The sequence below is a fragment of the Hypomesus nipponensis genome, chromosome 26 (genome assembly GCF_054491055.1).
Source record: "Hypomesus nipponensis isolate SF chromosome 26, ASM5449105v1, whole genome shotgun sequence".
NCBI lineage: Eukaryota > Metazoa > Chordata > Actinopteri > Osmeriformes > Osmeridae > Hypomesus > Hypomesus nipponensis.
In genome coordinates, this window is record NC_140386.1 from 7,050,838 (window position 1) to 7,072,090 (window position 21,253).

General features: G+C 53.2%; 2 protein-coding genes across 4 annotated transcripts in view; one reads left to right on the forward strand and one right to left on the reverse strand.

Annotated features, from left to right (window-relative positions):
• The first annotated feature begins 88 nt into the window (after nucleotides 1-88).
• On the forward strand, nucleotides 89-3,554 carry c6h1orf226 (chromosome 6 C1orf226 homolog). The gene is made up of 4 exons (XM_084692987.1): nucleotides 89-463; nucleotides 658-860; nucleotides 1,065-1,189; nucleotides 1,587-3,554. Exons 2-4 carry the CDS (start codon nucleotides 669-671, stop codon nucleotides 2,185-2,187), a joined length of 918 nt encoding a protein of 305 aa, XP_084549113.1. The 5' UTR covers nucleotides 89-463; nucleotides 658-668; the 3' UTR covers nucleotides 2,188-3,554.
• A 4,325-nt stretch (nucleotides 3,555-7,879) lies between these two features.
• Nucleotides 7,880-21,253, reverse strand: part of dennd1b (DENN/MADD domain containing 1B) — an 81,302-nt gene continuing 67,928 nt past the window's right edge. For all 3 annotated transcript variants that reach the window (XM_084692921.1, XM_084692920.1, XM_084692922.1), the window contains 3 exons: nucleotides 17,395-17,474; nucleotides 16,820-17,039; nucleotides 7,880-12,088 (listed from right to left, as the gene is read on the reverse strand). In XM_084692921.1, the coding sequence (XP_084549047.1) occupies nucleotides 11,258-12,088; nucleotides 16,820-17,039; nucleotides 17,395-17,474 (1,131 nt within the window). In that variant the 3' untranslated portion in view covers nucleotides 7,880-11,257. The remainder of the gene's footprint in view (nucleotides 12,089-16,819; nucleotides 17,040-17,394; nucleotides 17,475-21,253) is intronic.

Here is a 21,253-nt window from a genome sequence, read left to right on the forward strand (position 1 = left end):
CACTGACTCACTGTGCTGAGCTGAATGTGCTGAGTGTTAAGGTTAGGCTGGTACATTGTGAACAGATTCAAACTATTTCTGATTTAATTTGCGATCAACTATGAATAATCGTGCGATTGATCGCGGTCACATAAAAAAAATAGCTTGACAGCTTTTTCCTTCCTCAAATGCCTTCCGAGAACCATGATCTAAGGTAAGCACTCCCTCTGTCGGCCCCCAGCCTGCCCCCACTGTGTTCCCCTCCTGCCCCGTAGCCCCGCACCACCGCTGGGGGTGGTCACATGCATGCGTCTGCTTGCAATGGGACGTTGTTTGTGTGTGTGTGTGTGTATTGTCCGTGCTCGTGCTAACCCAGTTGCTGTAGTGTCTCCTGGAACCCCCATACCTTCACCAGGTTCTCAGCTCGATGGAGTCTGGACCCCTTGCCCCTGTGGTCATCACGCTCTGTGCTCCATGTGAACATGTGTGCATTCTCCACTTGTCTTCAATCTTGATCAGTGGTTCTTAATCCTCCCACTGCATCCTGGCTGCCAGGGACACTAAAGGACCCTCACGATGCCCTGATTCGTAACACCTTTCCTTCTCTCACCCCCCTCTCCCCTACTCTCACCACCCCCCCCCCCCTTCCCTTTCTCCCTCTTCCCTCCCTCCCCCCAGTTGACCAGAGCATGTTTGAGAACTCAAACGCCCAGCAGAAGCTCCAGAGCTCCAGGACGGGAGGCCAGTCCTCGTCCCACCGCTCCCTGGGAATGGTGAACCCCATCCTGGGCAGCGGCAACCTGGACACCCCCCCTTCCTCCAGTGGAGGCCAGCAGAGGCTGAAGAACGCCCTGAACCTGGGCAAGGCTGTGGGGGCAAAGGTCAGTACCCTGTCGGTACAGCGGGCCACAGAGACAGCCCTAACACCTGACCCTGGGTCAGGAGTTGGAGCACACCACGGAGGGTTAATTAGGACACATTAGCAATGGTACTATTTGATGTGGTGGGCAATTGTTAATGAAGTGCACTTCTAAAAGTGCATGTCATTGTCATTCTTGTCCTCGTCGTCCTCACCTGCTCCCCAGGTGAACGACCTGCTGAGGAGGAAGGACAGCCACCTGGGAGACGTCGGGGTCACGGAGGTCAACAAGAACGTCGACACTGTCTGGAGCACCCTGGAGGGGCTGACCCAGGAAACCGTGGCCAACCGGTGAGCGCACACACACACATCCACACACACACACACACACATTCACACTCTCATTACATACAGACATACAGTCCTTCTGTCTTGGTGGTGCGGTGCCTTGCTTGCACTGTCGCCTCACAGCCAGAAGGACCTGGGTTTGATTCCCGTTTGGTTCTCCGTTCGGTGCACGGGTGTCCCCTGGGCCTTGTTGCGTGGACTTTGCATATTCTCTGCGCGTTTCCTCCGCAAAAGAGCTTCGATATAAAAACATGGCGGGTCAGAACAGATGGCCCTCCCTCCCATGTCCCCGGTCAGACATGAGGTGAACACCTGGAGCGCTGCTCCCAAGTGTTCCCGCTTCCTGCGTGCGTGTCGTGCCGTTAGACAAACGCTTCTTCTTCTTCTCTGGTGTCTCCAGCCACGCCTCCATGGACCCCCTGCCCCGCCTGGACCCCCCACCCCCCAGCACCAGGAAGCGCCTCCCGCGGGCCCTGAAGACCACCCAGGACATGATGATCTCATCTGACCCCGTGGTGACCTCCCCCGACCCCTCCTCCCCCGGCCCCTCCGCCCCCGGCCCCTCCGCCCTGTCCACCCCAGACCAACCCCCGCCCCTCTGCAGGGAGGAGGAGCCCCCTCTGGCCCCAGCAGGAGACGGGGAGGACGGGAGAAACGGGGGGGTGACGGAGGGAGAAGGGAACACCAGCCCACTGGACGTAAAGAGAGAGGGGGGGGTGGTGGAGGAGCAGGAGGAGGAGGGGGGGATGGAGAATGGAGGGATGAAGATGGAGGGCGTGCTGGGAGACGGGACGGAAGAGAGGCGCGAGGGAGAACAGCGCCAGCTCTCCGTCCCGGACCTCATCCATAAGGAGCACCTGGAGCTGAGGGCCAAGCTGGCCGAGCCCAGGCAGAAGGGCTCCGGCTCTGGGGAGGACGGGCTGGCCAACGGCTCCGCCCTCAGGAGAGTCTCTGGAGACACGGAGGAGCTGGAACACCCAGACCTGTTGTCCTTTGAGTAGACCTGACCTAGCCTCTGTCCTAGCCCCAGCGTGGTCCCAACCCCAGCCTTGGCCCCAATCCAGCTCAGCACCAGCTCCAGTCGTGTTGACTGAGAGAACAGGACTAAGCCTGGTTGGGACTAAAATTTTTAGAAGGTGCTTGCAAGCACAGCATATATATGAGGGAGCTGTGATGAAAAAATGAGGAAGAAGTCATAGAGGTGAGACTGTGTTTGGATAAGACCACTATGAATACAGACATGGTTTTCTGTCTTTTTATAGTGTTCTAAAAAGTGCAAAACAATAACCTATGTAGCCTCCATCCACTGCATTTTAAAATTTATAAAAGGTTATGAAATACCAATACTGTTAAAAGTGAGAATGTCTTTTTATATACCGTTATAACTTTATATGTTGTAATAACTGCCCCTGAATCTAAATAGACCTGGGATGAATCTTAGTATTAAACCAAAGTTAATACATTTGTAATGTAATTTATGTACTGTATTTTAATAACGCTTGTTTAAGACTTCTTGTAACATGGTAGTTCAGCTTTGTGACACTTTCTAAGCTAGTTAGCTTCGCTAGTTAGCTTCGCTAGTTAGCTTCGCTAGTTAGCTTCGCTAGTTAGCTTCGCTAGTTAGCTTCGCTAGTTAGCTTCGCTAGTTAGCTTCGCTAGTTAGCTTCGCTAGTTAGCTTCGCTAGTTAGCTTCGCTAGTTAGCTTCGCTAGTTAGCTTCGCTAGTTAGCTTCGCTAGTTAGCTTCGCTAGCACAACCAGGATCTGTTGCAGGGTCTCTGACATGTGCTACGCTAGTTAGCAAAACTAGTTTGCTAAGCTAGCGCAAAATTGACCACTACAGTGTCTCGGACACCTGCTAAGCTAGTTAGCTTAGCTAGCGCCAACAGGGCTGCTGTACCTGTTGTCATGTGTCACGTCATGGTGTGTTAGAATATCTGCTTGTTGTCTTATGTTAAATAGTAGTTTCAGAGCTGAGAATCTAATTATAGTACATTTGAATTCTGTACGTTCAGTGAAAATATTTAGATGACAGGTTTGAAAGTATGTATAAACATTTCTGTATATCGACTGACATGCTAACGAATGAATTAGCCAAGATTGATTTATTTTGATGTACAGTTTGATGATAGAACCTAGGACAGAAAATTATCTATTTAGTTTTACATATATTATGAATATTACGATGTATTTTTGTATTTACATAATCTATAGACGGTCAATAGACCCTCCCAGATGTATGAAGGAAACAAATGATTGCACAGATATATTGTGAATGTTTTCTGGAACAATATAACGCTCAAGTAGATTACTTTGAAATGAATTTATTTTATACATTGTGATTTAAATACAAACATTTTTTTATGCTTATATGTGGTTGTCTTTCTAGCTGTGGGAAATATTAATCTGTTATTTTACAAACTGTTAAATTGACAGAGATTTAGAGAGACCCGGTCCTTAACTTTGTAGACCCAACCCCAAACCTGGAGCGACAACCCTCAGAACAGTGAGACGATTTAGTGTTTAATATATATAATCCACCAGACAGACAGTTGATATTATATACACGCCAAAAGACAGACACAGAAGTTTACATTATTTATAACCCTCCAGACAGACATGCTAGTTATAGTTTTTTCCACTCTGAGTGAAGCAGGGCTGTGATGTCATAACTCCTCCAGCCAATCACAGCCGTCCAGAGGGGATTCAGCATGCAGATTAGATGCATTTACCCTAACAAACAAAGAGTGTAAACAACCAATCAACTCAGGCAAACAGTTGGCCAATTAATAATGTAAACACATCCCCCCCCCCCCCCCCACACACACACAAGGAAATCTAAAGGCCTTTATGCATAATACATTTGTCAGATCTCTGAAAATCCTCACTGCGCCACACTGTCTGCTTCTCTGTAAATAAGATGGAGCTTTTTCACAGAGACTTGTTCCTTGTGTCATCGCTTGCTTCCACATTAAGTTCACAGGCGCAACACATTCCGCCTGCCATGTCTCATCACGCGCTCTGTTCAGCACTTATGTACGCCGTCCAACACGCAACTGCAGCATGAAGGTAAGAAAGAAATGTTTTATGTGGGAAGTTATGGTCTGTGAAAAAGGGAATTCAAACGGCCACCATAAACCTAACTCTACCAATGCACAAACATGGTGATTTGTGATGGTGAAGGGTTGGGGTGAAGGTGCTGGGCAGAAGCCCTCAAGCTTGCCCTGAGTCCCTCTCCATCACATCTCTCCCTCCTGTCCCCTCCCTCCATCCCATTTCTCCCTCCCTCTAGCACCCCTCTCTCTCTCCCTCCAGCCCCCCTCTCCCTCCCTCTAGCACCCCTCTCTCCCTCCCTCCATCCCATTTCTCTCTCCCTCCAGCCCCCCTCTCCCTCCCTCTAGCACCCCTCTCTCTCTCCCTCCAGCCCCCCTCTCCCTCCCTCTAGCACCCCTCTCTCCCTCCCTCCATCCCATTTCTCTCTCCCTCCAGCCCCCCTCTCCCTCTTTACATGTGTCAGATCGCACCACTCCGTATCATTGCATAACGTTTCTCACCCATCTGTTAGCACGCAGACGCATGAACACGCACATTCAGGAAGCGGCCTCGAGAGAATGCGGGCGTTGGTGTGTCACAAGGGCGAGCAGTGGTGGAGCATTCCTCCAGCCCCAAACATCCAGGGTCTGGGACTGCAGGGGGAAGCCCAAGACAAGGGCTCCTTTATGGGCCGGCTGTAAAGCTGTAGCCCATAAACAGGCTGGAGGTGCCGACACTTAACAAGCACAGGAAGCGGCCAGACAACATGGAGAGGGTCTGTTAGTGCGGCTGGCAGCAGGAGGTTGTCCTTGGGTCTGACTGCTGCAACACAACCTTCCACTAAACTCACACACAGCACATTTAGTCATTTCGCAGACGCTCTTATCCAGAGCGACTTACAGTAAGTACAGGGACATTCCCCCCCGAGGTAAGTAGGGTGAAGTGCCTTGCCCAAGGACACAATGTCATTTGCTCGGACAGGAATCGAACTGGCAACCTTCTGAATAATAGTCCAATTCCCTAACCGCTCAGCCACCTGACCCCCAGCACTCACCAGACATCCCAGAGGAGCCAAAATCAATGCAGTCCTGGTTAGATGATGCATTAATCGTGTGTGTCTGTACTAAGGCTAGACGATAGTGGTGGCTGATCAATACAGAGCAACTCCATCGGATGGAAATGTGTACTTTAGTGTTCTAGTTGTGCTGTTTGAGTGTGCTGCCACCTAGTGGTGCCAATAAGCTATTACACACAAATTGTTCACAGTTCAAGTATACAGTTTTTACTGTTAAAACACCAAGATTCATCCATCCCAGTTAAAGATTTAAAGGATGACGCTTGTGAGCGCTTCATAGTCACACATCCTTGTCATGCATGTCTTAATTATGGCGTGCTTCTAGAATGATCTCATTTGAGTTGAAGGACTAGAAGATGACATTTAAATCCAAATCTGTTTTTGGTTCAGGTTGACTGACAGAAGTGAGGCTGTCCTGAATGTTCATTCAACACTGTCCAGACAATCCTTGTTGGGTTCCACCAACACAGAGGTAAGACTTCCAAACAGAACGTTTGATTAGGACTCGACAGTGGAAGTGGTGACGATCGCAAGAACATTTTCTACAGGTACTTTGAGACAGCAACAATTAGGAGTATTCTCTGTCACCTGACCTGTATGATAGTGACATAGGAAGTTTAGCCTCCTAGTTTCCTAGCCTCCTAACTTCCTTGCTTACTAACCTCCTATCAACCTAGCTTCTGAGCCACGAGACAAATCAGAACAAATTGCAAAAAAAACATTTTTCTGCCCTGAAAACTGCTTTCTAACGATGGAGACAGAACCTATAACACACTCTCATTTGCAGTCCTCCCCCTCCATGAGTGAGCCAGCGCAGGTCTCCTAACCCCAGCCTGCATTCTCATCTCCATACCATTACAGCTCACTGTACGTATGAGCTTCATCCAGCCAGCAGAACCATTCGTGCCATGTGACCCTTACCCTGGAGGGGCAGGGCCTTAGTGCCATGTGACCCTTACCCTGGAGGGGCAGGGCCTTAGTGCCATGTGACCCTTACCCTGGAGGGGCAGGGCCTTAGTGCCATGTGACCCTTACCCTGGAGGGGCAGGGCCTTAGTGCCATGTGACCCTTACCCTGGAGGGGCAGGGCCTTAGTGCCATGTGACCCTTACCCTGGAGGGGCAGGGCCTTAGTGCCATGTGACCCTTACCCTGGAGGGGCAGGACCTTAGTGCCATGTGACCCTTACCCTGAAGGGGCAAGCAGGGTATTAACATTCTGTTCATCCTCGATTTGTCGTCTCTCCTCTGTTAGCTTCCTCCTCTCATCCCTCAGCACACTGATGCGTTATCCCTCCCTCTCACTCCTCTAACAAGGCCAGTCAGAAACACCTCATCTGCTTCAGCCGCCGTTCCCCCGGCCGGACTAGTCCTCGCCGTTCCCGTCTTGAAACAGGTGTTAGAAAGAAAAAAAACAGGAAATGGCACATTTTCACTCTGGGGTTTGATAAAACCGTGTGCCTGTGGAAAAAGCAGTGATGGTGCCCCCCCACCCCCACCCCCAGAGCTGGTCTGAGACTTGTCCTGTCAGCAGCCCTTCAGTCCTGTTAGAGAGCTGCCACGAGGAAATGCCGAGTCAGCTATTCTGGTTTTGACCCACTTTAACGTGTGTGTGTGTGTGTGTGTGTGACATAAGGTAGAGGCACAGAGAGAGTTCTTCAGTGACTGTACAGATGCTCCTCCTCAGTCAGTGCTGAGGGCTGCAGGTGTCCAGGGAGGACAGAGTCCTCTCTCCCAGGGTTTGACCATCGATCGAATCTTACACACAGTATACGCTCCGTGCTGGGTGTGTGTGTGTGTGCGTGTGTTGACACAGCATGTGTGATTGCGCCGCTTTCATAAGGGTTTGTGCGCGTGCCGCCGCGGCAGATGGAGGCCGGAGGTCTGCAGCGAGGCCGGAGGTCTGCAGCGAGGCCGGAGGTCTGCAGCGAGGCCGGAGGTCTGCAGCGAGGCCGGAGGTCTGCAGCGAGGCCGGAGGTCTGCAGCGAGGCCGGAGGTCTGCAGCGAGGCCGGAGGTCTGCAGCGAGGCCGGAGGTCTGCAGCGAGGCCGGAGGTCTGCAGCGAGGCCGGAGGTCTGCAGCGAGGCCGGAGGTCTGCAGCGAGGCCGGAGGTCTGCAGCGAGGCCGGAGGTCTGCAGCGAGGCCGGAGGTCTGCAGCGAGGCCGGAGGTCTGCAGCGAGGCTGGGCTCCCGGTCGTGACTGTGGTGGCCAAAGTGGAGCGCCTTGTGTGACCCAGCCAGGGGGAACGAGTGTGTGAGGGAGACATGAATGTATGGCCAAGTTAATAGAACACGTGTTTGCGTGTGTGTGTGTGTGTAAGCGTGTACACTGTACAAACCAAACAGCAGGGGCTTGGTGCAAAACAAATACAAATGGAGATGTCTTTCATTCCTCCAGCCTTGCTATAACCACTCTCCCTTTTCCTCCCCCCTTCCTTTATCCTTGCCACATTCCAGGGACCATCTCGTCGCCCGAGCAGAAGGTCTGTATCGTCTGCTTGGGGACCTCAGCAAGGACAGGACCCTGGTCCAGAGTGACCCCTCTGGTCTCAGTCATGGTAAGAGTACACACACACCACAAACACCCCAATGCAGCATAAACATGAATATCATTTATTTGTATATCAGTTCACAGTGCATACAGACCATTCACTCAATAGCACTGTTGACCTACGTTGTTCATTCAAGACAGGTTTTCTCTGCATTGAGAACATGCAAGATGAGTTATCACCATTGATACTTCAGTTAATGGCATATCACATATGAAAATCTTCCAGTACCAGATCTACAGGATTATTACTACAAACATGTTCAGTACCCAGTGATCCTCGAATTACGTTTGAAGTCTCAAAAGACTCAAACACACTACATGGACTCTGCTTTGTTTGCCACAAAGTCCAATCCTCTCCTTTTTTGGACCTTAACCCTTTCTGGACGTTCCTCACAATCAGCCCTTTCAGTTTCGATCTTTTTAACGACACACAAGTGCAAGTGTGAGAAGTGGTAGGATTGCTGATGTGCAAAAATGAAACAGATTTGACCTCCCACATCAGTCAGTAAGCAGTCGTAAAGTAAACATACAGCAGAGTCAGCAGTGAAACAGACACTCCTCAGTACCCACACTAACCCCGTCAGTAGAAGCAGGTTACACACTGACAAAGCAAAACGGCACAAACCACCATGGTCAGAACCAGTCGTCATCGGCACAGTATGCTTCACTAATAAATCAACGTTGGAGGAAAAAAAAGTTATTCAGCAAAACATTTGCAAGGCAGGCAAGGCAACTGTAGTCACCAGACGATGTTGAAGATCTGATTAAATACGTCACATACTGAAAACAAGAACAGGGCCGGCACAAGCTAATTACCGTTGGTCCAGAAAGGAGCTTAAATAATACTATACAACCTTTTACACATGCATGTATCTGTTTCTATGAGCAAGCAGCAGGTCATTCATTTGGTTCATGGAAAATAAAAAATTCAAATATTGAGAGGCTTTGAGTGAAATGTTAACCTTTTCTTTTTTTACTTGGTTGACCCAGGTTTTTTCCAAAAATAACATCTAAAACATTCAAATCAATCATGTTATATTCACACTATATATTATACCAATTATATATATTACTCAAGTAAAATAGATTTCAGTCTGCAAAAATATGTTCCGTACTACTTAAAAACATAACACTATCCAGAAAGAGAATGGGAGATTAGAAAAGAAAAAATAAGAATAGCATAGCATAGCACAGCACAGCATAGCATAGCATAGCATAGCATAGACCTTACAAAAAAAGACAAAAAGTAACTTATGTTCTCTTTCAAAAGAGGCAGGTTCCTGAAACAAACTACTGTCTCGAGGATGTGCTTCAGTCATGGTCGGACAAACAAGTACCTGATACTTTCCTCAGCTGAAATGCCTTGGATGAGGGGGCGAGGATGAAAGGGGTGGGGGCGAGGATGAGGGGATGAGGGGGCGAGGATGAGGGGGCGAGGATGAGGGGATGAGGGGGCGAGGATGAGGGGATGAGGGGGCGAGGATGAGGGGGCGAGGGGCGAGGATGAAAGGGGTGGGGGCGAGGATGAGGGGGCGAAGAGGCGAGGATGAGGGGGCGAAGGGGCGAGGATGAGGGGGCGAGGGGCGAGGATGAGGGGGCGAGGGGCGAGGATGAGGGGGCGAAGGGGCGAGGATGAGGGGGCGAAGGGGCGAGGATGAGGGGGCGAGGGGCGAGGATGAGGGGGCGAGGGGCGAGGATGAGGGGGCGAGGGGCGAGGATGAGGGGGCGAGGGGCGAGGATGAGGGGGCGAGGGGCGAGGATGAGGGGGCGAGGGGCGAGGATGAGGGGGCGAGGATGAGGGGGGCGAGATAAGCAGACCTAACCCTAATCCTGTCTGAGATCCTGACCACTGCCACCACTCCTCTCTAAAACACATCCTTGTTGTGGCCAGACTAGGCAGCACTCTTATAAGGCACACCTCACAGTGGCAGAAGCTGACACGCACACCCAACCTGGGGTTCTTTCTTATTCTGATGGGGCCCGAACATTCACTCCCATTCAAAATGGTGACTGCTAACCCTAACCTTAACTCTAAAAATGTATTTGAAGTTATTTCAACTTTCATAGTTACTTTTGAGGGCAATTGGTTAAACAAGAGCATACACACACACAGGATGTGTGAGGATGATAATTCAAAACATTTAACCTTGTACCAAGTACCAACAATCTTATGAATCATTACATAGGCAACACCTAACCACGTGTAATTAATGAAAGTATTCAAGTTAAAACGCAAGCAATTATGCATAGTAGGTTCAACGTTTTCAAAAAAGTTGAACGGGGGCCCCAATTACAATTGATTGTGCATATCCCATAATAACAGTGAAGACCACGTTGTTGCCGTGTTATTCCTAGACACCACTGCCAGTAGCGCTCGCAGCGTCTCCATGGGAGAGTCTAGACACTCTGAACTGAACGCCCCGTCCCTCCATACTAACTAGCAGGAACACAAGGCTGCCTCCCACCCCTGGCTCAGAGCTGCTGGCTCAGAGCTGCCTACCCCCCGTGTGGAGAACACACCGTCTCAACCCTGCAGAGCTACGACAGCCTCCAGTCCAGACTGGGAGGGTGGGGCGGGGACAAAGAACATAAATATAGAGAGGGAGGGAGAGACGGACGGTAGGACAGAGAGAGAGGACTGAATGAAGGACTGTTCGTTCATCCTCAGTATACGATATTCTACCTCCACATCCTTTCCCTCCTGATGTATAGGAGTATCCTGAGAAACGTACGAGAGAGGGAGAGAGAGTAAAGCTGTGCTCGTGTGGACCACTAGAACTACTGTGTGTGAGAACACAGCAGGCCAGGAGAACGCTTCGTCATGAGTCCCACCCTGCCACAATGGTTGAGGGCCAGACTGAGTCATCGTGTAACAGTCCGGTCAGAGCGTTGGTCAGGCCTGTTTAAGGCACCGTGTTCAAACGTCTATACAGTGTATTCATATTGAATTATTAAGACAGATTATAGAATTTATATAGGATGAATGTTACGTTATTAATTATTAGCAAATTAATCTTAAATATGATTGGATGCATGTCGATTGAATGTTGAATTCATTCAGGGGGTGTGACTGTGTCTTTTTTAAATACTTAAGATGTGGTTTTGTTCTGAACAGTGATATTAGTACCGTGTAGCGAGAGTCATAGCTCTTCTTGAGGAGAGAGACTCATCTCGGACTCGAAAGGGTCAAACGTTCTGTCAGACTGAAACGTCTGTTTGAGAGAGGGGGGGGGGGGGGGGGGGGACACAGTGTCTCATTGGGCTCTGCGTCGTCTAGGATGAGCTGGGTTTGGGTTGTGTGCGGCCGGGCCCTCAACTTCACAGGGACTGCCGAATAATACAGAGACACGCATCATTTCCTGTTTCCTGTCCCCCCCCCCCCCCCCTCAGTAGAAAAGTGTCTGACCCCTGACCCTGACTCAGGACTTGTCCGTGTTGTTTCTGCAGGAGCTGCTGCTGGAGTTGCAGTGGACCTGGGAGAGCTGCATGCTGGTCTGGAAGGCCGTGCTGAGACGACACATGGACTCGATCTCCTCCAGCAGGCCTTTCTCCTGGCCGTCCACCCCCGACGCCCTGTCTGGCTGGGGGGTCGCCTCCTCCCTGCAAGCCTCTCTCTCCCTGCAAGCCTCTCTCTCCCCGCAGGCCTCTCTCTCCCCGCAGGCCTCTCTCTCCCAGGGCACGAGCACGCTGGGCTGCCTGCTCCCGCTCGGGCTGGTCTGCCTCAGGAAGGCCTTGTCCTGGTACTGCTTCACCGTCTCCTTGGAGAGGACCTTTCTGCGGAGGATGGACGAGCTGGCCTGGGGCTGGGCCTGGGGCTGGGGCTCGGAGTGGGCCTGGGGGTCCGAGATGGTGCGATACCTGACCTGGGGAAGTGGCTGGCCGGAGGGGCAGGGAGGCGATGTGCTGGGGGCGTTCCTGTGGGGGGATGAGGGGGACGGGGAGTGGGTGGATGCTGGGGATGGTCCTTGGGAGTTTTGGTGCAACACTGGGAGTAGGGGGGGACTGTTCCGCTCCTGAGGCTGGGGCTGAGGGGCACAGACGGCCTGCGTCTGGGCGGAGGCTGGGGCAGGAGTCAGAGGGCCCAGCGGGGGGTCTCCCCCCCTCTGGCTGGGCTGCCTGCGTGGAGACGGGGGCAGGTGCTTCCCATGGACGGCACTGTCGTCCTGGCCCATGTTCCAGCCCCCCTGCTCCCCTCCCCCTTCACCACTGGAGCACAGCTGGTTACTCTCACTCTGGGGGTTGGGCTTGTTCTGGAACAGAAAGGCACAGTAAGGCGAGCGCAAAGGTTACGAAGTAGATCTCATCTCCCTCCCACATTCACTTAGAAACACTCCCTCTCCTCTCCTCCCTCCTCTCCTCTCTCCCTCCCCTCTCCCCTCCCTCCCTCTCCTCTCCCCCCCTCTCCTCTCCCTCCCTCTCCTCCCTCCCTCTCCTCCTCCTCTTTCCTATCCTCCCTCTCCTCTCCATCCTCCCTCTCCCCCTCTCCTTTCCTCTGTTCCCCACCCTCCCCTCTCTCTCCCTCCTCTCTCCCCCTCTCTCCTACCTCTCCTCCTCCCCTCTCCTCTTCCCCTCCCTCCCCTCCCTCCCCTCTCCTTCTCTCCCCCTCCCTCTCCTCTTCCCCTCTTCTCCCCCCCTTTCCCTATCCTCTCTCTCTCTCTCTCTCTCTCTACCTCTCTCTCTCTCTCTCTCTCTACCTCTCTCTCTCTCTCTCTCTCTCTACCTCTCTACCTCTCTCTCTCTCTCTCTCTCTACCTCTCTCTCTCTACCTCTCTCTCTCCCCCTCTCTCTCTCTCTCTCCCTCCCCCTCTCCTCCTTTCCCCTCTCTCTCTCCCCCTCTCCCTCTCCTCCTCCCCTCCTTTCCCTACCCTCTCTCTCCACCCACCTCTCTCTCTCTCTCTCTCTCTCTCTCTCTCTCTCTCTCTCTCTCTCTCTCTCTCTCTCTCTCTCTCTCTCTCTCTCTCTCCTCCTCCTCCCTCCTTTCCCTCCCCTCTCTCTCTCTCCTCCTCCCCTCCTTTCCCTACCCTCCCTCTCTCCCCCTCTCCTCCTCCCTTCTCCTCTCTCCTACCTCCTCCCCCTCTCCTCTTCCCCTCCCTCTCCTCTTCCCCTCTTCTCCCCCTTCCCTCTCTCTCTCTCTCTCTCTCTCCTCCTCCCCTCCTTTCCCTACCCTCCCTCTCTCCCCCTCTCCTCTCCCTACCCTCCCTCTCTCCCCCTCTCCTCCTCCCTTCTCTCCCCCTCTCCTCCTCCCTTCTCCTCTCTCCTACCTCTTCCCCTCCCTCTTCTCCCCCTTCCCTCTCTCTCCACCCACCCTCCCTCTCCTCTTCCCCCCCCCTTTCCCTATCCTCTCTCTCTCTCTCTACTACCTCTCTCTCTCTACCTCTCCCTCTCCTCCTCCCCTCCTTTCCCTACCCTCTCTCTCCACCCACCCTCCCTCTCTCCCCCTCTCCTCCTCCCCTCTCCTACCTCCTCCCCCTCTCTCCTCTTCCCCTCCCTCTCCTCTTCCCCTCTTCTCCCCCTTCCCTCTCTCTCTCTCCCCCTCTCTCTCTCCTCCTCCCCTCCTTTCCCTACCCTCTCTCCACCCACCCTCTCCCTCCCTCTCCCTCCCTCTCCTCCTCCCCTCCTTTCCCTACCCCTCCTCCCCTCCTTTCCCTACCCTCTCTCTCTCTACCTCTCTCTCTCTACCTCTCTCTCTCCCCCTCTCTCTCTCTCTACCTCTCCCTCTCCTCCTCCCCTCCTTTCCCTACCCTCTCTCTCCACCCACCCTCCCCCTCTCCTCCTCCCCTCTCCTCTCTCCTACCTCCTCCCTCTCTCTCCTACCTCCTCCCCCTCTCTCCTCTTCCCCTCCCTCTCCTCTTCCCCTCTTCTCCCCCTTCCCTCTCTCTCTCTCCCCCTCTCTCTCCTCCTCCCCTCCTTTCCCTACCCTCTCTCTCCACCCACCCTCCCTCTCTCCCCCCCTCTCCCTCCCTCTCCTCTTCCCCTCTTCTCCCCCTTCCCTCTCTCTCTCTCTCCCCCTCCCTATCTCTACCTCTACCTCTACCTCTACCTCTACCTCTACCTCTACCTCTACCTCTACCTCTCTCTCTCTACCTCTCTCTCTCTCTCTCCCTCCCCCTCTCCTCCTTTCCCCTCTCTCCCTCTCCCTCCCTCTCCTCTTCCCCTCCCTCTCTCTCTCCCCCTCTCCCTCTCCTTTCCCTACCCACCCTCCTCTCTCTCCCTCTCCCTCTCCCTCTCCCTCTCCCTCTCCCTCTCCCTCTCCCTCTCCTCTCCTCCCCTCCTTTCCCTACCCTCTCTCTCCACCCACCCTCCCTCTCTCCTCCTCCCTTCTCCTCTCTCCTACCTCCTCCCCCTCTCTCCCTTCCCCTCCCTCTCCTCTTCCCCTCTTCTCCCCCTTCCCTCTCTCTCTCCTCCTCCCCTCCTTTCCCTACCCTCTCTCCACCCACCCTCCCTCTCTCCCTCTCCTCCTCCCCTCTCCTCTCTCCTACCTCCTCCCCCTCTCCTCTTCCCCTCCCTCTCCTCTTCCCCTCTTCTCCCCCTTCCCTCTCTCTCTCCTCTTCCCCTCTTTCTCCTCCCCCTTTCCCTATCCTCTCTCTCTCTCTCTACCTCTCTCCCTACCCTCTCCTCCTCCCCTCCTTTCCCTACCCTCTCTCTCCACCCACCCTCCCCCTCTCCTCCTCCCCTCTCCTCTCTCCTACCTCCTCCCTCTCTCTCCTACCTCCTCCCCCTCTCTCCTCTTCCCCTCCCTCTCCTCTTCCCCTCTTCTCCCCCTTCCCTCTCTCTCTCCCCCTCTCTCTCCTCCTCCCCTCCTTTCCCTACCCTCTCTCCACCCACCCTCCCTCTCCCTCCCTCTCCTCCTCCCCCTCTCTCCTCTTCCCCTCCCTCTCCTCTTCCCCTCTTCTCCCCCTTCCCTCTCTCTCTCTCCCCCCTCCCTACCTCTACCTCTACCTCTACCTCTACCTCTACCTCTACCTCTACCTCTACCTCTCTCTCTACCTCTCTCTCTCTCTCTCCCTCCCCCTCTCCTCCTTTCCCCTCTCTCCCTCTCCCTCCCTCTCCTCTTCCCCTCCCTCTCTCTCTCCCCCTCTCCCTCTCCTTTCCCTACCCACCCTCCTCTCTCTCTCTCTCTCTCCCTCTCCCTCTCCCTCTCCCTCTCCCTCTCCCTCTCCCTCTCCTCCTCCCCTCCTTTCCCTACCCTCTCTCTCCACCCACCCTCCCTCTCTCCTCCTCCCTTCTCCTCTCTCCTACCTCCTCCCCCTCTCTCCTCTTCCCCTCCCTCTCCTCTTCCCCTCTTCTCCCCCTTCCCTCTCTCTCTCCTCCTCCCCTCCTTTCCCTACCCTCTCTCTCCACCCACCCTCCCTCTCTCCCTCTCCTCCTCCCCTCTCCTCTCTCCTACCTCCTCCCCCTCTCCTCTTCCCCTCCCTCTCCTCTTCCCCTCTTCTCCCCCTTCCCTCTCTCTCTCCTCTTCCCCTCTCTCCCCCCCCCTTTCCCTATCCTCTCTCTCTCTCTCTACCTCTCTCCCTACCCTCTCCTCCTCCCCTCCTTTCCCTACCCTCTCTCTCCACCCACCCTCCCCCTCTCCTCCTCCCCTCTCCTCTCTCCTACCTCCTCCCTCTCTCTCCTACCTCCTCCCCCTCTCTCCTCTTCCCCTCTCCCTCCCCTCTTCCCCTCTTCTCCCCCTTCCCTCTCTCTCTCTCCCCCTCTCTCTCCTCCTCCCCTCCTTTCCCTACCCTCTCTCTCCACCCACCCTCCCTCTCTCCCCCCCTCTCCCTCCCTCTCCTCCTCCCCCTCTCTCCTCTTCCCCTCCCTCTCCTCTTCCCCTCTTCTCCCCCTTCCCTCTCTCTCTCTCCCCCTCCCTATCCTCTCTCTCTCTCTCTCTCTCTCTCTCTCTCTCTCTCTCTCTCTCTCTCTCTCTCTCTCTCTCTCTCTCTCTCTCTCTCTCTCTCTCTCTCTCTCTCTCTCTCTGTCTCTCTCTGTCTCTCTCTCTCTCTCTCTACCTCTACCTCTACCTCTACCTCTACCTCTACCTCTACCTCTCTACCTCTCTACCTCTCTACCTCTCTACCTCTCTCTCTCTACCTCTCTCTCTCTACCTCTCTCTCTCTCTACCTCTCTCTCTACCTCTCTCTCTACCTCTCTCTCTACCTCTCTCTCTACCTCTCTCTCTCTCTCTCCCTCCCCCTCTCCTCCTTTCCCCTCTCTCCCTCTCCCTCCCTCTCCTCTTCCCCTCCCTCTCTCTCTCCCCCTCTCCCTCTCCTTTCCCTACCCACCCTCCTCTCTCTCTCCCTCTCTCTCTCCCCCTCCCCCTCTCCCTCCTCTTCCCCTCCCTCTCTCTCTCCCCCTCCCCCTCTCCCTCTCCCTCCCTCTCCTCCTCCCCTCCTTTCCCTTCCCTCTCCCTCCCTCTCTCTCTCTCCCCCTCTCCCCCTCCTTTCCCTACCCTCTCTCTCTCCCCCTCTCTCCCTCTCCCTCCCTCTCCTCTTCCCCTCTTCTCCCCCTTCCCTCTCCTCCTCCCCTCCTTTCCCTACCCTCTCTCTCTCTCTCTCCACCCACCCTCTCTCTCCTCCTCCCCTCTCTCTACCTCTCTCTCTCTACCTCTCTCTACCTCTCTCTGTCTCTCTCTCTCTGTCTCTCTCTCTACCTCTCTCTGTCTCTCTCTCTACCTCTCTCTCTCTACCTCTCTCTACCTCTACCTCTCTCTCTCTGTCTCTCTGTGTCTCTCTCTCTCTCTACCTCTCTACCTCTCTCCCTACCCTCTCCTCCTCCCCTCCTTTCCCTACCCTCTCTCTCCATCACCCTCTCTCTCCCTCTCTCTCTCTACCTCTCTCTCTCTCTACCTCTCTCTCTCTCTCTCTCTACCTCTCCCTCCCCTCCCCTCCTTTCCCTACCCTCTCTCTCCACCCTACCCCCTCCCTCCCTCTCTCTCTCCTATCCTCTCTCCTCCTCCCCTCCTTTCCCTACCCTCCCTCCCTCTCCCCTTCCTCCCTCCGTACCGCAGCAGTGTAGTCTATGTCCTCCATGGACCTGAAGAAGTCCAGGCTCTTGGCTGCGCTCAGTCTGCCCTGCTCTGTGCTGGTGCTCAGAGAGTCCAGGATCTCCTCCAATAGGTTCATCCCGCCCGCCTGGGAGGAGTCAGTGTCCAGCTCCAGCGAATAGGAATCGTCGCTGTCCTCAGTGTAGGACGGCACCTCGCCACTGTCTTCAGACGAGATCCTAGGAGGGGGTGAGGGAGGAGGAGTAGAGATATACTCAGTCCTGAGAGCAGGTAGTTTTCAGAGGACCTGTTCTACCCAAATACACAAATAATAGAAATGGCCATCTATAATTCAGTAGTATGCTATAGTATACTGTCAGACACATGGGCTAATCCTGTGTGTTGGGGACCACGGGGAATGTATTATTTCGAGAAGCCTTAACTATCTTTCACCACTAGAGGGCAGCATTGGTTCAGTAGAGCACCAGCGCATTTCCACCCAAACATGCAGTTAACTTTATGCCAGCCAACGCTAATAACACCAGACCCAAAACACTCATATGACTGGAAGTGATTTTGAATAAAATGTCATACTTGCTGGCTGTGTCCAGTTCATCGTCATCGATGGCGAAGTCTGGACATCCCATTCTTAGGGGGTACTTCGTCAAATGACTCTGTGGGAAAACAAAATATTTTATTAACCTTTTGAAACTTTTTTTATTTTTACTACAGCCACACCAAGAATTGTGTTAGCCCCACCATGAAACAAACAAGAAGATTGTGTATTTACATTGAAATTCTGACATATATTTGAGCCCTACGACTGTATGCACTACTTAAATAGTATTCCAATTAACCAAGACCCATGTCAGAATGCAAAAACACAACAATTTACATCTTGGGACAGGTCAAGTTCAGTTTGGGACGGTACTGGGACAGTGAGGGGGGAAAAAAGGTTAGTTGCAAGCCTCGAGTCAAATGCTCTAGCACTGAACTATACCTGTCCCCTGAATTTCTATGTATGTATCTCTGTTTCCTCAGACCGTGTTGTTCGAGGAGTTCCAGTGAGATGGGTGTGGGGGTGATATCAGTGTGTGTCAGGGTGGAGTTGCAGGTCCAGTCTGTTTTATAAGCCACCTGTGTAACATGTTTAATGGCCGAGTAAAAGGAGAGCGCGTTTCCAGCACGGAGCCTTCCCCCCAGCAGGCAACACACTGGCCTCAGGCCTCCTATTAACATGCCTTGCTGAGTACCACTGCCTGTGTTCTCACTCATACACTGACTCTGTGGCACCCTAAACCTTTCTCTCTACCCCTCCTTCTCTTCCTCTACCTCCCCTCGTCTCTCCCTCTCCTCCTCTTGCTCTGCCTTCTCTCTCCCCCCCCCCCTCTCTTTCTGCCTCATTATCAAAACCTGACAGAGCAGCCCTTTACGCACCCCAAAGAGAGGAAGGGAGAGAGAGAGAGAGAGATGGAGAAAGAGAGAGAGGGAGAAAAGGGGGACACAAATCCCTGGAGAGCTAAAGAAAGAGAAAATTGGATAGGGAGGAGGGGTGGTTGGGGGGGGGGGGGGACCTAAAAGCTCCCCAGAATGGGAAGCAGGGGGAAGCATTACCGCAGCGCACCAAGCCGGTCCTGATTAGCTGCCCCAGTGCCAGCCAGACAGCGGAATGTAGCCTGTCTCTGGCCGGGCTCGTTTAGGACTGAGAGGCCAGGGCAGACCGGAGGACTGGGCTGGGTGTTAGGGGGCACACACACACACGTACACGCACATACGACACACACTTACGGCTTTAACCGCCGTCCTCGCCATAAAAACGAACGCAGGAGAAATGTGTGCAGTGGCCACTTAAGCTTCTTAGCCATGGGGCTAAACAAGACCACATGTGGAGGCAGCAGAGGCTGCCATGCCCTGCCTCTCCCCCCTTCTCTCTCCCTGCCTCTCTCCCCCCCCCCTCTCTCTCCCTGCCACTCTCCCTCTCCCTTCCTCTCTCTCCCTTCCTCTCTCTCCCTTCCTCTCTCTCCCTTCTCCCTCTCTCTCCCCCCCCTCTCTCCCTTCCTCTCTCTCCCTTCCTCTCTCCCCCCTCTCTCTCCCTGCCACTCTCTCTCTCCCTTCCTCTCTCTCCCCCCCACTCTCTCCCTCCCCCCCCCTCTCTGTCTCTAGTAGCTGGAAGCCATAATGAAAACGATTACAGAGGTCCAAGCCTGGGATCCCCAAAAAGGCTTTAATGGATCCCTGTGCCAGGGCTGTAAATCTGGCCACAGTCCTACAAGGCAGCCAAAGAGACATGAGATGCACCTGTGAAACACTGGGGCGGGGGTAGTGCACACCCCCCCCCCCCAGCATGGTACACACACATGCCATGCACGCACAATGACACACACACACACACTTGCATTAGCACACACACTTGTGTACCCGTAGTCATGTATACACACACACACACACACTTGCATTAGCACACACACTCGTGTACCCGTAGTCATGTATACACACACACACACTTGCATTAGCACACACACACGGTCACGGAGCTTGCAGCTAGTCAGCCTGTTCACGTGAGCACTGGGGCATGTTTAGAGGGCATGGCCTCTTGGTGTGTCTAGGTGTTTATTAAAACAAGGTGCACCCTTCCAGACCCTTCTAGAGCTTTCTGTCTGCCCAGCCCTGCACATGGCTGCAGACAATCACACATGTTCACTTCCTGTCCCTCGTCTCACCACAGACTGGCACAAAGTCACTCTCTCTCTGTCTATCATCCTCTCTCTCTCTCATCCTCAGTCTCTGTCTCTCTTTCCCCGTCTCTCTCTGTGTCTCTCTCTCTGTTAGTGTTTGATTGTAGATCAAGAGATCAACAGGCTCGATTCCTGTCACTTTGGATAAAAGTGTCTGCTAAATTAACACTCTCTCTACCTCTCTCTCACCCCCCCCTCTCTCCCCACAGTGTACAGATTGAGAGTGCTGGGAAAGGACAGCAAATGGACCGTGCAGATGATGTGCAAACACAGAAGCAGGCCGTCTCTGAAACCAAGTAAACCGGTTTGGAAGAGGGATGATGAATCGTGCAGTTTTGCGTCTTTGATAAAGGAACGGACTTGATGTTTCCCTCCGTCAAGGTAAACTCTGCAGGCGAGGCCTCTCGTCATGTTCAGAACTCATCTGCTCCAGCAGCTGCTAACACAAAGTGAGTTTTCCTCTCCCTCTGTTTACTAATGCTGTGTAATAATGTAGGAAATACACATAGCATTAGGGGCATTACACGCATGTTACAATAGATTAAGGGAAGTAAAAAGCTGGGGGAAATGCAGTTAATATCGCCAGGTATTCCTGGACTCCATCTTTGTCAGGCTTCTACTTTCCAACGGCGACAGCCAAGGTAGGAAATCTATTTAGAGGAACGCCGATGGAACTGGGCATCTAAATCCTTCAAATACGACACAATAAATCTCGATTTTCATTTATGTGGTTACGAGAGGAAAATAGTCATCAACATCCACTTGAAGAAATATTTGAAGGAAGGGGGGAAAAAAAATAAACTTGCTTTCCGCCTCTCCATTTTTTCGTCCGCACGACCAGTAATGCGTAGCAATCACGTCACTCTGCACCGCGGCCAGTAATGCTGGCTTTTATAACCGAGGCCTACGTTATACATTTCATATGGTATTTCTGAGTGGGCACTGATCTCACAGCTTGGCAGGGAATGTGAAGATATGCCTGGAAAATGCAAACAAACGCTGGGGAGAAGTGGCCAGAAGTGAGGCCAAGTGTGTCTCACTCTTTAAGAGGCGTTCGCTTAAAACCACAGACAGCGTTTGAGGCCTCAATCCACCGCGCCCCTGTCCAACTGGCTGCTTCTGAAAGCTGTCGCTTTTAAAATACCGTCTCAAAGACAAAAGGGAGGGGGGGGGGGGGGGCAGGGGGCAACAGATTCTGCTGAAGACCAAAACAACGCTGTAAAATCACCAAATGTGTTGAGTGGGTGCAGTACCCCTGCGCCACCAGCAGATGGCACTTTGGTTTCAGCCAAGAAGGGAATATCTGTTCCTGACCGCTGAGGGCTCGTGGAGCCAGAGGAAAGAAAACAACCAGATACACACGTCCCCGTCGTAAAGTCACAAAACACACCGAACAGCCTCTCTCATCCCCATATCACCATGCAGTTGAGTGTTCGTCATTCCCTATTTTTCTGGAAGTATTCAAACTATAATCTACTAGTGACACGTAAAGACACACACACACACACACACACACACACACACACACACACACAGCCCTTCTCCATATCCTGTGTGTCACTTCAGTGTCTGCGTCCTGGCCTGCTGTGGCGTGGAGGCTGCCTGCTCTGCAGAGGAAGGAGCTGTGTCACCCTCAGAGCTGCTGTCACTCTGGGTGCAGCCGTCCTCACCGCTCCCTCTCTGCTGCACCAGCACACGCACGCACACACACACACACA